Genomic DNA, 17747 nt, shown 5'->3' with positions numbered 1-17747 from the left:
CCTATGTCAATGTTCCTTAGCAAGATACATTAATAAATGTCCTTCCTTAAAGGGCTAGCAGTGCCTCGGCTTTCTCTCAAACCTTTTAACTAACAGCCCAGGCCCTCAGGAACGATTGTGAACCAATCAACGAGTTTTCAGATCACGTGATGACTATCAGCTCTGACACTGATCACATGCTGGAGGCTACAATGATCAAATAAGCCTCTTGCCTTCTGTATTGTGTTTGATATAAATATATGTCTGCTTTATGATTTTTATTGTCAGACTTTACTGTACATGGAATAATCTGTTTACTAGTGTGTTTTAGAAACCGAAATCAGGTTACTTTTGAATGTTTGAGTGGACGTTTCAAACAAATACCTTGGTAATAGATATACAAGCTGTCCTCAAGCAATTAGAATTTAGATACTGTACCATTGTTGTATGTTGGACTATGTAACTGACATCAGCAAGTCACGTTAATCAATGATTAATAATAGCTTGACCTTCTGACATATATAACCTATGGCATGTATGATACAAGAGTGCCATCTAGAGGTTCAATGGGAGAATGTTTCTTCCATTGAAACAGTATTGTGAACGGGGTCACACCCATGTGAGAATGGTAAAACTGTTCAAATAAAAAGCCAACAACAGAGACTGAAGGGGGGACTCTATAATGACTTAACACCAAAGAAGGTCTGTACAACCAGAAGAAGCTATACCTGAAGATGCTTTCCCCTGATCTCCAGTAACTGCTTATAGATTAAGCCTGGGATCCTCGTTGCCTATAGAGATCATGAACCCACTCTAGCCCGATTTAAGTAATTTGTCAGCATATTTCTTCTGTTTACAGACCATAGTTTCTGCTTATTTACTAGGAAGTAGGTAGCAGTTTGCTTGTTATAGGTCCTGCATATCTTATATTTGCTTATATTGTAGTCCTATAATTTTAGAAGTTTGTATGTGCAGAATTTTTGTGTAGTTTAAGCACATTATTGCACTGCAAAGGTTTAAGCTTCCATTACCTTTTCAGACACCAAAGCAAAACATTTTCAGATGCCACTGGTGCCTAAAGTTGACATAGTGCATTGTTTAATATTGTAATTGTCAGATACAATTACAGCATTCAAAATGTATATTTTTTTAAAACATTTTTGCAAATTTCTAAGGCTAGAACATTTGTTTTATACAGTGTACCACATAAAAGCCTTAGCCTACCCTGAGTTGACATTTTAGTAATGGAGAGATGGTGGGGGTTTGAATCACCAAATTGTCTGATCTGAGCTCTACAAAAACAAAGTCTTGGTTATGTTTTTCAAATACACTCTTCAAAAACAAATACATTTTTATGTGAAATCACACTTAAGTGACATTTAGACAAAACCATGTTGTGCAAATCTTGGTGGTGTAATACAGCATTTAGCAACTGTCTTTACAGCAATGCCATCGTAACCAAGCGACTTCCCATTGAAACTAACATCAGAACTTCAAAGTTTTATATATATTGTTTACCACAATAACAAAACACCTAACACTGAAAGTAATAGAATATTGCGAACTTTTGGCTCCTGGGCATATTTGACTATTTGGCCCTTTCATGGCAAGGATAGTTTACTGCAGGACAAAGAAAGTGTACCACATAAGGTGTGCTGCTATGTTGGCATAATTGGTGGGCATGGTGTTGATGTGGAAATTTTGAAATTAATATTTATATCAAGGAGCTTCAAGGGAACCATTGTGAGGACTCTATAATTAAATTACCATGCCCCGTCTTATGTATATATATATATATATATATATATATATATATATATATATATATATATATATATATATATATATATATATATATATACACATAAATATATATACATAAAGGAGACAGGTAACTTCCTTCTCTTATTACTTGATAATATTAAAAGCACCATCAAAGTGGTGGAACTTCCAATCCATCCACCACCAATCAAACATTCAGAAAAAATAGCGGGACTCGTGCTTCAATGCAAATTCTTCTTTAATCCAATAAAGGAACAGTTACATAATTATACATAGCAGCTGCTGCTATGCATAATTATGTAACTGTTCCTTTATTGGATTAAATAAGAATTGGCATTGAAGCATGAGTCCTATCGGTTTTCATATATATATATATGTGTATATATATATATATATATATATATATATATATATATATATATATATATATATATATATATATATGTGTATATATATATATATATATATATATATATATATATATATATATATATATATATATATATAGCTTACTTCTTTTCACTGCCTCTCAAAAGCTGTTTGATGTCTTCAATGGTCAGTTAATAACTAAGTTACCCTATTGATTGTAGAGATGGCCCTATCAGACGCTGTGTCTCCACTTGGTCTTGGAGGCTTGATATGCTAATTTCGAAACTAGTTATATTAAGATCAAAGAGGGTTAACTGTTTTAAGGCAGGCAAAGAGGCACCAGAGAAAATCTAATGTTTAAGCATGATGTTTACCTGGACTTGAAAGTACAGCCAATCAGAATTTGATGCAACTCTGGACCAATGACAAGGTCCCGGGGGAGGGGGGGGGGGGGTTAGAACATGGATTGGTGGGAATAGGGGCGGGGGGGTGGGTATAAAAGACAGTACAGAGAGCTACACACTCTCTCTTCCTCTCGGTGTCCCCCCCTTCAAGAATGGTAACATAAGGGTAATGTATCTGTATTATGTCTCACATCTCTTTTCTTCTCTTAACTTTTTTCTATCCTAGGTAATACCTTGATAGCATGTGTATGTCAATTGTAACCATATCTCCTTTCTGCATTAATTAACTTTGTAGACTGGCGACACTGTATTTGTAACATCACTATGCTATATTTGGTAATATCCAATTGTTCTAATGTTTCTTCTCTGTATAAATAAAGTTATTAGATCTCTGTATTTTACCACCATTATCCTTTATTATTAATTTAATGGGTTATATCTGTAACTGCATGGGTTGATTCATATATAGATAAAAGGTTTCACTTACTTATCTTATGTATCATTAAGCGTATAAGTGAGGTAGGTAAAAATCACCATAGCAGTGTAAAGTAAACCCTTACAACCAACTTTGACCTACAGGTAAGCCTAGATTAAGGCTTACCTGTAGGTCCAAGAAATATCTCCTAAACCTACACGGTTTAGGATATATTTCCCGAAAGACATCGGCACGCAGGCGCACTGAGCACGCCGCAGTCAACGGCGATATGCCGCGAGTGGCGGCTCCCGTGCAGAGCAGCGAGACCCACCGAGAAGATGGATGCACCGGACTACAGGGGACAGCGGTGACATCGCTGGCTCCTGTGTCAGGTAATGAGCTACTATGCGATGCGATGCATAGTAGTCCTTTATGCTTTACCTTTGCAGGGAATGAAAGAGGAAGTAAACCCATCAGGGTTTACTTCCTCTTTAAAGCCCATATACCCTCCCTCTTGTCCCCAAATCACCCTCATTAGTGCTGCTTTTAGGAGCCACAACCTATTGATCCAGTGCTGCAGTAGACTAGTTGCATCTTGACCCCTTCAGTGTACAGTCTTCAAAAAGCTCCACTACCGGACAATCAATAGGAAATGTTTATGTCACCCTAGCAGTGAAGAGGATTCCCAAAGAAGGGCCCTTCTCTCCTAATGAAGGAGACACTAGAATCGGGATCTGGCATGTACTGTCATTCGGGTCAATATTTTGGGCTTTTAAACGTAGCTTTTTTAAACTGACCTAGCTATTAGATGGTGGGGTGAGGTGTAAGAAGTATGGTGGGGAGGCTATGCTTGGATTTCAGCTTTAAAGAACATTAAAGGGCATTGGAAAGTTTATTGGGACATATTTGTTTACATAAACATGATGTATATGCTAATGAGGGGGATTGTAGAGGATAAATTGCACGGTCATGCAACACTGCACACAAATACGTTTTATAGCATTTTTTTGTGAGACAGATGGAGCTTTTTTTCTGGTGGTATTTAATCACTACTGTGGTTTTTATTTTTTTGCTAAACAAACTAAAAAAGGTTTTTCCATCTGACATTACTTGGACTTAACACTGGGGAAAAGATCATATAATACAATACCCTTTATATGCAAAACCGAGCTCCTTTTCTGACCCGTTTTAGTTATGGACTACAGTACAGTAGTCTGTACAATTTACTTGAAATTTAACTATATTGAACTTTATTCAACCTAACTATGTAACTATTACAACCTTATCTACCTAAGGCTTGCCTCTTAAGATATATTTTGTATTACTATGCAATCCTGAAGGTTGTACAATGCTAGTTGTTTTACATATGAGGAAGATAGTAGACTGTTTTTGTAACCATCTCTCTATTGCAAATTATATTGAAATTCAATTTGTACTATAATCTGCATATTACCTTAAAAGATTGGAACAAGAAAACAAACTAAAAAAAAACGAAAATTAAAAAAATGTGTAATTTCTGTTGCAAAATTATGCAAGTAATTTTTCTTCTGCACTGGTGTGCACTGATGGGTACTGAGAGGATGCACTAATGGATACTGATAGGCTGAACTGATGGTCACTGATGAGGCTTCACTGATGAGGTTGCACTGATGGGCACTGATGAGGTTGCACTGGTAGGCACTGATGAGGTTGCACTGGTAGGCACTGATGATGCTGCACTGATGGGCACTGATGAGGGTGCACTGATGGGCACTGATGAGGCTGCACTGATGGGCACTGATAAGGCTGCACTGATAGGCACTGATGAAGAGGCACTGATGAGGCTTAATGTAAAGGCAGCATTGATGGGCAATGATAGGTGACACTGATGGGCAATGATAGGTGACACTAAGCCCTTATACACACGGTCAGACATTCCGACAACCAAATCCATCGGATTTTGTCTGACGGATTTTGTGCGAAACTGTTGCATACACACAGTCTGACAAAGTTGTCTTAAAATCCGATCGTACTTAACGTGATGACGTTATTTCGTTAGGACGGGACTACATTCAGGCTAGTAACCAATAGCTCTGGTCTAGGAATTTCATATGAGCATTGCGTGGCACTTTGTCCGATCGGAATTCTCTACACATGATCAGACGAAGTCCGTTCGGAGCATGCTGTCAGAAAATTTTATAACCCAGCTGGAAAACTTGGTCCGTCAGATACTCCAACGGAAACAGTCCGATGGAGCCCACACACTGTCAGATTATCCGACAACACAGTCCTATCGGACATTGTCCATCGGAATGTCCGACCGTGTGTACAAGAGCTTATGGGCACTGACAGGCCCTGATGTACAACACTGATGCACACTGATGGTGCTGCACTGATAATCAGGGCACTGATGATTAGTGCCCTGATTATCAGTGTAAATGCCCCTGTTGTCGGTTATCGGCTTTCCTTTCCTCAGACAGTGTTAGGGATGAAGAAAATAAAAAAAAAAAGATAACCGGCATCGGCTCTTTTCTGCAGTCTGAGGGACACAGCTCACCACCGATCGCCACTCTGTGCATCAAGATCGGGAGGAACCCATCTTTTACAGTACGGCGGGTCGGAAGCAGTTAAATAACATTCCATGCCATGATCACAAATAAACTGTCATTGATTGCAGTCCTTGCTATGATTAAATTGACATCTGAATGGTTTCTCCATTTTGGGCCACCAGTCCAACATATTTGTCTTGTCTTTACCATTTTTCCGTTGTTTTTTTTTACTTAGGTCACCGTATGTTACTGGCCTTTAGTGCTTCCACCATTTTAGAAATGTTTGAATTTGACACTAAGTGGGTAGATGTGTCCACAAAATTCTTTCATTCAGGAAATGTAAGGTGTCTTTTTATCGAGTCAGGAGACAAGTGAGTGAGAGATCTTTTTCGGTCACATGGACCACAGAAAGAAACCACTGGTGGATGGCCATGTCAGTACTAAGTTTATAATGAGCAGTCAGTATATTAGTTGAGGAGGATAATTTTTTTGCAGCTAAAAGATGGTAGCAAGAAGAAGCCTTTCAAAGATACAGGCCACAATACAAAAACATGAAATGCTACTACCAAGGTGAAACTTAAATGTACATTATATGTATCATTAAGATTGTTGAGGTTTACAGTATTTTAGTTCTATGTTATTGAACTTTATATCTGCTCCTGGGACTGAAGAGAGAATTTTCTTGTGGTGCTTTATTGATTAACCCTACCAGCTGCTCTCTTCATTTTTTTCAGGCAGAATTTCTTGGGGTAGAGTCATCCACTATTGGGAATGGTCACATTTAAAGTCAAGCTGAGCTTTGCCAGGCAGGGTAAAGAAACTGGGCATTGAGGAGTAAAGGAAAGATTATTATGTGTTGCTTGGGGATAGAGGTATTAAAATAAGTAAGTCCACAAGTAAGTGGAGAGGCGCAATATGTCGGCAGTGGACATGCAATCATGTGATCCCAAATGCCCCAACATTATTTGTAGAATTGAAATGGTGTTTGCTTGATCAGTTATATTGTTAGCCTATTTACTGAATGCAGGGTACAGGTTTGCATTTTGGTTACTGGTTCTTTTAACCATTCCTACTCATAATCAATATGTCAATGAACCTTAGCAAGATACATTAATAAATTAATAAATGTCCTCCCTTCAAGGGCTAGCAGTGCCTCGGCTTTCTCTCAAACCTTGTAACTAACAGCCCAGGCCCTCAGGAACTATTGTGAGCCAATCAGCGAGTTTTCAGATCATGTGATGACTATCAGCTCTGACACTGATCACATGCTGGAGGCTACAATGATAAAATAAGCCTCCTGCCTTCTGTATTGCGTTTGATATAAATATATGTCTGTTTTATGATTTTTATTGTCAGGCTTTACTGTACATGGAAGAATCTGTTTGTTTACTAGTGTGGTTTAGAAGCAAATATCAGAGTTACTTTTGAATGCTTGAGTGGACTTCTCAAACAAATGCCTTGGTAATAATTACACAAGCTGTCCTCAAGCAATTGGAACTTAGATACTGTAACATTGTTGAATGTTGGACTATGTAACTGACATTAACAAGTCACGTTAATCAATGGTTAACAATAGCTTGACCTTCTGACATATATAACCTATGGCATGTATGATACAAGAGTGCAATCTAGAGGTTCAATGGGAGAATGTTTCTTCCATTGAAACAGTATTGTGAACGGGGTCACACCAATGTGGGAATGGTAAAACTGTTCAAATAAAAAGCCAATAACAGAGACTGAAGGGGGAACTCTATAATGACTTAACACCAAAGAAGGTCTGTACAGCCAGAAGAAGCTATACCTGAAGATGGTTTTGACTGATCTCCAGCAACTGCTTATAAATTAAGCCTATGATCCTCGTTGTCTATGGAGTTTATGAACCCACTCTAACCTTATTTAAGTAACTTGTCAGCAGATTTCTTCTGTTTACAGACCATAGTTTCTGCTTATTTACTAGGAAGTAGGTAGCATTTTGCTTGTTATAGGTCCAGTCTGCAATGGCCATGGAGGAGGTGACTTGCTGAGAGATACAATTGAAGGCTGGACCTGACACGTCTATCTCTGGGGGGAATCTTTTTCTCCCATAGCACCAAAATCCTTGGACTACAGAGAGATTGTGGCGACTTTAAGCCAAATAGATTGCCTTAAACATCTAAAAGAGTTGCAACATTTGGGCATCTCATTTTAACAATTCTAACATAGGAATCTCAGGTGTTTTCTCTTCGGGACACAGCAAACTACTCTATGAAACGCTTTTGGCCCGCCTATCACTGCGGTCCCGGTTCCCATCCAAGAAGGTGGTCAAACATCTCCCCCTTATTATGAGCCTAAACCTGCATCTTGGGGTGAAGATCGTATATATAGCTGATTCTACTATTTTGTAAATTTAAGTGTGCTAAAATGGATCATCCCTGAAGAAGGAGTAAGATAACTCCGTAACGCGTAGGTTACATTGGATGCACAGTATTAACGCAATTTGACCTTGTTTGTAGAATGCTTTGAATACGCCTATATACAATGTCATAGAAGTCTGTTCCTTCGGAATAAGATGTAGGAAGCAAATGTTTTCTGGTTCTATAAAAAAATGCACATGGAGGAAGTAATGTGTCCCTTTCTCCTGTTTGGAAATGTATGTTAATATATTATTCTTTGTTTCTTCTTTCTATGTTGAAATAAAATTATTTTTTTAGATATTTTTACCAAATTAATTGGTGTCACAGTCTATGCCTAAAAAGTCCCGCCTTTTTTAAGGGGAAAACTTCTATAGTATTTCATGTTGGGATGTTGGCTATTATTAAGCGGATCTTAATTTATACCTCGCACAATTCTGATTTTTATCTTGTTATAGGTCCTGTATATCTGTTAGTCTTATATTGTAGTCCTATAATTGTAGCAGTTTGCATGTGCAGAATTTTTGTGTAGTTTAAGCACATTATTACACTGCAAGGTTTAAGCTTCCTTGCTTCATTGCAACGTTACCTTTTCAGACACCAAAGCAAAAAAAATTTCAGATGCCACAGCTGCCTAAAGGTAACATAGTGCATTGTTTAAAGTGGTTGTAAACCCTTACAGACCATAGGGTTAGTTATTCATAATGAACTAGTATGCTATGCATACTAGCTCATTATACCTTTGCCTTGCAGGGTCTATTTTATATTTTTATTTTTATTAAGGCTTTACTTCCTCTTTAATATTGTAATTGTCAGATACAATTACGGCATTAGAAATGTATAACTTTTTTCTTTACCATTTTGCACATTCCTAAGCCTAGAACATTTTTTTTTATACAGTATACCACATAAAAGCCGTATATGTATGTGAATGCAAATTAGTTTTAATGCAAACTGGTTATAGAGTTATTTGTATTCTAACACATTCTGATGCAGCTAAAGTAGAACTGAGCATTTAGGCACCTCTGTTCACCAAAGGGCTAAAGGCTTAGCCTACCCAGAGTTGACATTTCGGTAATGGAGAGATGGTAATGTTTTTCAAATACACTCTTCAAAAACATAAAAAAAATTTTTTTTAGGTAAAATGACATTTAAGTGACATTTAGACAAAACTATGTTGTGCAAATCTTGGTGGTGTAATACAGCATTTAGCAACACTGTCTTTACAGCAATACCTTCTTAAACAAGTGACTTCCCATTGAGACTAACATGACAACTTCCAAGTTCTATATATATTGTTTACCACAATAACAAAAGACCTAACACTAAAAGTAATAGAATATTAGGAACTTTTGGCTCATGGGCATATTTGACTATTTGGCCCGTTCATGGCAAGGATAGTTTACTGCAGGATAAAGAAAGTGTACCACATAAGGTGTGCTGCTATGTTGGCATAATTGGTGGGCATTGTGTAAGGTGTCTTAAAGCCCATATACCCTACTACCCCTCCCTCTTGTCCCCTAATCACCCTCATCAGTGCTGTTTTTTTGGGAGCCACAACATATTGATCCAGTACTGCAGTAGACTAGTTGCATCTTGACCTCATCAGCAGTCTTCAGTAGGGATGAGCCAGATGTTCGAGTCGAACAGAAGTTCAACTCGAACATCGGGTGTTCGCCTGTTCGCAGAATAGCAAACAATTTGGGGTGTTCACAACAAATTCGAACACCCTTTAAAATCTATGGGAGGAATTAAAAGTGCTAATTTTTAAGGCTTATATGCAAGGTATTTTCATAAAAAGTGTTTGGGGACCTGGGTCCTGCCCCCAGGGGGCATGTATCAATGCAAAAAAAACTGTTAAAAACAGCCATTTTTTTTTTTGGGAGCAGTGATTTTAATAATTATTAAAGTGAACCAATAAAAGTGAAATATTCCTTTAAATTTCGTGCCTGGGGGGTGTCTATAGTATGCCTGTAAAGTGGCACATGTCTCCCGTGTTTAAAACAGTCCCTGCACAAAATTACATTTCTAAAGGAAAATAAGTCATTTAAAAGTACTCTCGGCTATAATGAATATTCGGTCCCGGCAATACACATAAAAGTTCATTGATAAAAAAAACGGCATGGGATTACTCCACAATACATTACCAGGCCCTTTGGGTCTGGTATCAATTTTAAGGGGAACCCCTGAACCAAAATGTAAAAAAAAAATTACGTGGGGGTCCCCCCAATTTTCATACCAGGCCCTTCAGGTCTGGTATGGATATTAAGGGGAACCCCGTGCCAAATTAAAAAAAAAAATGGGGTGGGGGTCCCCCTCAAAATCCATATCAGATCCTTCAGGTCTGGTTTGTATTTTAGGGGGAACCCCATGCCAAAATGTTAAAAAATAATGGCGTGGGGGTCCCCCAAAAATCCAGACCCTTATCCTAGTACGCAACCTGGCAGGCTGCAGGAAAAGGGGGGGGGCGAGAGTGCCTTTTACTTTCAGTAACAATGTTCACCAGATCAAATAGAGAGGACTAATCTCCCTAATGGAGGACACAGACGGCAATAAAACACTAATGCGTACACATGACCGGATTTTCCGGCAGACTAGGTCCGACGGACTTTCTGGAAGAACGGACTTGGACACACACAATCACACCAAAGTCCGACAGACTTGAACGTGATGACGTACGACCGGACTAAAATAAGGAAGTTCATAGCCAGTAGCCAATAGCTGCCCTAGCATTGGTTTTTGTGCGTCGGACCAGCAAACACAGGAACGGATTTTAGATAGGAACAGGTACCGCGGAAAAATTTGAAACATGTTTTATTTCTAAATAAAAGGTCCGATGAAGCCCACACACGATCGAATTGTCCGGCGGATTTGTTCCGTTGGACCTTTGCTGTCGAAAAGTCCGGTCGTGTGTACACGGCATTACAGACGTTGTAAAGCTTTATCCAAAATACAAATATAAAGCTTTGGCTTTACATACACATTAAAGCTAGGTTAAGACTATTTATATAAAATATAGACTAAAAAATAATTAGAGAACATGGGTGTTGCTTTGGGCACCAAATATATTGTACTTACAGGCTGTGGCAGCTGGTGGTATATTTTGGGGGGCTGGCAAACAATGCACCCACAGCCACCTCCCCTCCGGTTGGTCGACTGCACACCCGCGCCCCCTACCACCCTGCCCCCAGTCGGTCGGCTGGTCACCCACCCATGGGTCGGTAGATCACACAGCTGTCAGGTTAGGCTCAGTACAGTACTCACACTGAGGACCGTCGCTCCTCTCTACTCATACTTGGCTCCAGGGGTGGACTGACAACTCATGGGGCCCCCGGGCAATAGGAGATTATGGGGCCCCCAGGCAATCAGAGATTATGGGGCCACACAGTATATACAAACACACACACACACAGTATACAATCACACAGTATACACAGACATGTTTCTATTGGCTAAGAAGGTACTGGAGAGGTGGGGCAGCTATAATCTCTGGATTTTTGGACCAAAGGGATGTCGGTAAGGGACATTACAGAGAGAAATGTAAAATAAAACACAAATTTTTACATACTGTCCCTGGTTATACTGAGGCTGGCAACCCTGATGGAGCCCCCTAGTGGCATGGGGCCCTCGGGCAGTGGCCCGAGTGGTCCAATGGTCAGTCCGCCCCTGCTTGGCTCTGATCAGCAGCTCTTCCTCCATACAACTCCATGGCCATAAACTCCAGCAGCTCCAGAGCCCGCTGCCATACTGTCCACACCCTACTCCTAGGCCAATGGGCTCGCTTCTCCTTTCGGCTAATCGGGACACAGGTCTCAGGACCCACTTCCTGGTTGGCCGGGAGGAGAATCAGTGTGACAATAGAAAATATTCATTCACTAGTGTTACACAACTGGGTGGGCCTCGGGGTGCAGTGCTCTCCTTTTTTGAAGCCTATTATGGCTGTAATCACGTGCTTCACAAAACAAAAACCCCAATTGGAATCCATTCGTCTGGCGTCTCACACATAGATTAGAGAGCCGGGCGCATGGTTGGGGGAGTAGCTCTTTTGTGCCCCAATGGTTGGGCCGTCACTGCCTACAGGCTTTAGCAATAGAATTATGCTCTGGTTGCCGATGATTCTTATACTTACTTACCGAACGTTGCATTCACATATATAGAATGCGTGGCAGTAAGCTGTGTCACTGTATTACTGGCCACACATGTGTAAGTCCCCTCTTCCTCGGCTTTGCTTAGATTTTCCTGGAACGAATTCTGCTGGACGTTTATATCTATCCCGTTTAGTCTCCAATGGTAAGTGGCTGGTGGGACAGAATCAGCAGAACATTCTAATAAAATTAAAGATTTTGAAGATGACCGCTTGACTTTTATTTTCACGTTTTCTGGGCCATCTGCAATATCAAAAAATTCAGTGTTAATATAAAAGAGCTGAAGACAAACAATAGTTTTGATTAAATGATACAAAAAATATTTAGAAGATTTCCTCTCTATCACTGTTCTGGTGACAACTCTAAATTTTGGATTTTATTTCGCTCTTGGTGATCATGGTGAACAGGAGGAGGTGAATCTCCCTAACGAGGGCACTGACAGCAATAAAAGCCTGGACCGCTCTATCCATAAATAAAAATAAATGTTGCCGTTACTTATACATCAAGGGTCTATTGAGCCCCCCTAATGTCACCATTGGACCCCAATGAGGCATTTACATTATTAATCGTCTCTCTTTTTATTTTTTGCTATAATAAATATACTCATTTTTTTTTTTTTTTTTTAAAAGCAAACTTTTTCTCAGTTTAGGCTGATATGTATTCTTCTACATATTTTTTGGTAATAAAAATTGCAATGAGCGTTTGATCGCATTTGATCGCATTTGATCGTCTCTCTTTTTATTTTTTGCTATAATAAAAATCCCCATTTTTTTTTTTTTAAAGCAAACTTTTTCTCAGTTTAGGCTGATATGTATTATTCTACATATTATTTGGTAATAAAAATTGCAAAAAGCGTTTGATCGCATTTGATCGTCTCTCTTTTTATTTTTTGCTATAATAAATATCCCCATTTTTTTTTTAAAAAAGAAAACTTTTTCTCAGTTTAGGCTGATATGTATTCTTCTACATATTATTTGGTAATAAAAATTGCAAAAAAGCGTTTGATCGCATTTGATCGTCTCTCTTTCTATTTTTTGCTATAATAAATATCCCCATTTTTTTTTTTTTAAAAGCAAACTTTTTTTCAGTTTAGGCTGATATGTATTCTTCTACATATTTTTTGGTAATAAAAATTGCAATGAGCGTTTGATCGCATTTAATCGTCTCTCTTTTTATTTTTTGCTATAATAAATATCCCCATTTTTTTTTTTTTAAGCAAACTTTTTCTCAGTTTAGGCTGATATGTATTCTTCTATGTATTTTTTGGTAATAAAAATTGCAATGAGCGTTTGATCGCATTTGATCGTCTCTCTTTTTATTTTTTGCTATAATAAAAATCCCCATTTTTTTTTTTTAAAAAGCAAACTTTTTCTCAGTTTAGGCTGATATGTATTCTTCTACATATTTTTTGGTAATACAAATTGCAATAAGCGTATATTGATTGGTTCACGCAAACATTATAGCGTCTACAAAATAGGGGATAGATTTATAGCATTTTTATAAAAAAAATTTTTACTAGTAATGGCAGCGATCAGCGATTTTTATCATGACTGCGACATTATGGCGGACGCATCAGACAATTTTGACACATTTTTGGAACCATTGGCATTTATACAGCAATCAGTGCTATAAAAATGCACTGATTACTGTAAAAATGTCACTGGCAGTGAAGGGGTTAATACTAGGGGGCAATCAAGAGGTTAACTGTTCCCTTGTTTGTGTTCTAACTGAAAGGGAGGATGGGACTTGCTAGGGGAAGAAATAGATTGGTGTTCAGACTTTGTATGAACACACGATCAGTCTCTTCTCCCCTCAGAGAATGTGACTGGCAGTGAAGGGGTTAATACGAGGGGGCAATCAAGTGGTTAACTGTGTTCCCAAGTGTGTGTTCTAACTGAAGCAGGGATGGGACTTGCTAGGGGAAGAGATAGATCGGTGTTCAGTCTCCTCTCCCCTCAGAGAACCGGGATCTCTGTGTTTACACATAGAGATCCCGGTTCTCGATGTGTCATGAGCAATCACGGGAGCCCGGCACTCGCATCGGCTCCAGGGGCGAGCAGCGGGCACGCGTGCACCCCTAGTGGACAAAAAAAGGAAGCAACGTAACATAACGGCGATTCGTGCAGCCAAGCCATCTTGCCGCAGTACAACTGCGGTGGCTGGTCAGCAAGCGGCTAGCATTAAGCACCTCTTGTACTATCCCTCGGTACCAAGGCGCGAGTTTCACACAATTTTATACTTTTAAAGACCTGCCATCACTTCCTGTCTTGTAAAATGATGTCAGCAGTACAGGAAGTGAGGGTAAACCTCTCAAACAGAGCCATGGATAGCAGTAAGAAACCCAAGCAGCTTTTTGGCCCAGAATTATACTATTCATAGGCCAGCTTAATTAAAGTCAGTGACATTTTTGTTTTAGGGTTAGTACAACAGTCTTGGCTACTTACACGCTACGGTTATTTTGATGGGATAACTGTACTTATTACTGACAGGGTTTCTAGCCTGGCACTTATAATCTCCTGAGTCCCAACGTTTAATCCTGGAGAAGGAGGCAGTCCTGTTATCTGGAGATAGAGTGGCCCTAGAAGGGAGAGTGGCCCCAGAAGGGTCCCTGCTCCATACTATGTGCTCCGCATTAGTAGAGGTACAGGTGAGGGTGACTGTAATATTTTCTTTCGGAAGTGAGGTAGAGGTTTTGATTGTAGGTTTACCAACTGGGTCTGTAGAGAGAAGAAAATGTGAACAGTTAGACCACGTGAAGGCCTTTCTAGCCAAACTAAATGGTATGTTGACCAAAAACAAATAAATAAATTCAAAGTTTTGGCTAAAAGATGGTCAGCTCTCTGACTTCTAACAACTCTTATGCCCCGTACACACAATCGGACTTCCCGATGGACTTTCGGTGGAGTTCCAACAGACTTTCAGAATGAACGGACTTGCTCACACACGGACTAAAGTCCGTTCATTTTGAACATGACTTCAGGTACAACGGGACTAGAAAGGGAAGTCAATCTCGCCGATTTCATCGGCAAGATTGACACCTTGCAAGCCCTGTCGCCTGGTATGGATTTTAAGGGGAACCCCCTATGCCGAAAAAATGGCGTGGGTGTTCCCCCAAAGTCCATACCAGACCCTTAGCCGGTCAGGAAAGGGGGTGGGGACGAGTGAGCGCCCCCCCCCTCCTGAATGGTACCAGGCCGCATACCCTCAACATGGGGGGTGGGCACTGCGAGACTGCGGCCCCCCCACCCCAAAGCACCTTGTCCCCATGTTAATGAGGACAAGGGCCGTTGGTTGTCGGGGTCTGCGGGCGGGGGGCTTATCGGAATCCAGGAGCCCCCCTTAATAAGGGGGCCCCCATATCCCGGCCCCCCACCCTATGTGAATAAGTATAGGGTACATCGTACCCCTACCCATTCACCTGGAAGAAAAAGTGCCAATAAAAAAACACACTACACAGGTTTTTTAAGTCGTTTATTAGGCAGCTCCGGGGGTCTTCTTCCGACTTCGGGGGTCTCTTCCGACTTCTCTGCGCTTTCCATTTCTTCTCCCGCTCTCTGGCCTCTTCTCCCACTTTTCGGTTCTTCTGCTGGGCTCCTCAGCTATCTTCTGCTCTTTTGCTAGCAGTGGCCCAGCTTTCTCCTTCGTTGTCGCCATCGCAGCAGGGCGCCCCTCTTCCCCAAAGCACCCACCCCCTCATATTTAGGGCATGCGGCCTGGTACGGTTCAGGGGGGGGGGGGGGGGGCGCTCGCTCATCCCCACCCCCTTTCCCAACCAGCCAGGCTGTGTTCGGGTAAGGGTCTGGTATAGACTTTGGGAGGACCCCCGCACCGTTTTTACAACGTTGGGGGGTTCCCCTTAAAAACGATACTAGACTTAAGGGACATTGCCGCCTATCTCTCGTACAGTATGCAGCAGCCGATAACATTCTCACGGGCGGGTGCTGTAGCTGCCCTTGCGTGGTGTTTGGTCCATTGTACCAGCATACAGACGAACGGGCTTATATAGTTGGTAAAGGTTGAATAAAGACACATCCAGTTCAACCTGTGTAGGTGTGTGTGTGTGCCGATACTTGACACAAAAATGTGGCTTCCACATAGATCTGCAAATATATTAAACTAATGGCGCGTACACACCAGACTTTCCATCAGAATAAACTCTGTCGGTCTTTCCGACCGAGTTCCGACGGAGTTCCACTGAAACGGACTTGCCTATACACAATCACACCAAAGCCCGTTAGTTTAGAACGCGATGATGTACGACGGGACTAAAAAAGGAAGTTCAATAGCCAGTAGCCAATAGCTGCCCTTGCGTCATTTTTGGTCCGTCGGAATAGCATACAGACGAACGGTTTTCCCGAAAGAAATTGATTCAGTCAAAAAGATTTAAAACATGTTCTATTACTAGGTCCGTCTGAATTTTTGAAAAAAAAAATCCGCTGAAGCCCACACACGATCGGAATTTTTTTCTTTTCAGTCTGGTTGTGTGTATGCGGCATTACATTAACTATATTTTAAAGCTGTGTATTTAAAATGTGTTGAATGTACTGTGGGTACATTCACTCTGTGCGAATGTGACAAAATGAAATGTTCTCTGGCTATTTCCTCTACAGCTTGGATGTTATTAATTCAAAACAATTGCTAATGGAAGGGGAAGCAATGCCACTATGTAGAGCAGGGTCCGAAGGGGTGGCCAGGATATTTGGAGTTAGTTCACCTCTTAATTTTTGGTGAAAGGATGAAGTTAAGATGGCCATACATAATGCAATTTTCTTTCCTTCCACCATGGAAAGAAAACCGTTTGATTCTCCCATTAACACAGTTATGCCCCGTACACACCAGCGGAATTTCCATGGGAAAAATCTTGGATGGTTTTTCCGACAGAACTATCAACCGTCAAGAACACGTTGACGTACAACACTACGACGAGTTGAGAAAATGCAGAAAATGAAGTTCAATGCTTCCGAGCATGCGTCAAATTGTTTCCAAACATGCGTAGGAATTTTGCGTGTTGGAATTGCCGCAGACGATCGGAATTTCCCGCCTGAACTTTTTCCGTCGGAAAAATAGAGAACCCGCTCTCAATCTTTTGCTGGCGGAAATTCTGCCAGCAAAAGTCCGATGGAGCATACATACGGTCGGAATTTTGGACCAAAAGCTCACATTCGACTTTTGCTGCGTGCGATTGTGTGTACGGGGCATTAGTGTTGATGGGGGGGGGGGGGGTATCCCTTCGGCTGAGCTGTTGTATTCTGACAGCAGGAGGTTTCCCCTTCATCAGAATACAATGATTATTGCTGCTGGCTATAGCCAGTGGCAGCAGTCATACAAAAAATTTCAACTGGCTGGTTGTGCTGAAGTCAAATGATAGAACTATCTCAGTACAACCAACCTGCCCATAGATGGGTCAAAATTTGTCCTATTTCTGCTAAACCAGACACATTTGTATCTGTCTATGGCTAACTTTACCCCTTAAAGTGGTTGTAAACCCTTACAACACACTTTGACCTACAGGTAAGCCTAGATTAAGGCTTACCTGTAGGTCCAAGAAATATCTCCTAAACCTACACGGTTTAGGAGATATTTGCCGAAAGACAGGCACCGCTGTCTACAGCGCATGCGCTGTAGACAGCGACGTGCAGGCGCACTGAGCGCGGCGCTGTCTACGGCGCATGCGCTGTAGACAGCGACGTGCAGGCGCACTGAGTATGGCACCATCAACGGCGAATATGCCGCAC

At 40.7% G+C, this 17747-nt stretch overlaps 1 protein-coding gene across 1 annotated transcript in view; it reads right to left on the bottom strand.

The window, feature by feature from the left end:
• The window catches only part of LOC143933120 (cell adhesion molecule CEACAM6-like), a 47023-nt gene that overhangs the window by 25897 nt on the left and 3379 nt on the right, over positions 1-17747 (bottom strand). Inside the window, exons 3-4 of the mRNA XM_077456059.1 lie at positions 14457-14729; positions 12001-12255 (exon numbers count right to left, since the gene is read on the bottom strand). Coding sequence (XP_077312185.1) covers positions 12001-12255; positions 14457-14729 — 528 coding nt within the window. The remainder of the gene's footprint in view (positions 1-12000; positions 12256-14456; positions 14730-17747) is intronic.

The sequence above is a fragment of the Lithobates pipiens genome, unplaced genomic scaffold, assembly GCF_037356315.1.
Source record: "Lithobates pipiens isolate NorthernLeopardFrog02 unplaced genomic scaffold, aLitPip1_a1.2 Scaffold_27, whole genome shotgun sequence".
In the NCBI taxonomy this organism is placed as follows: Eukaryota; Metazoa; Chordata; class Amphibia; order Anura; family Ranidae; genus Lithobates; species Lithobates pipiens.
Note: the sequence above shows the minus strand (reverse complement) of the source record. Positions and strands in the feature narration are given on the sequence as shown.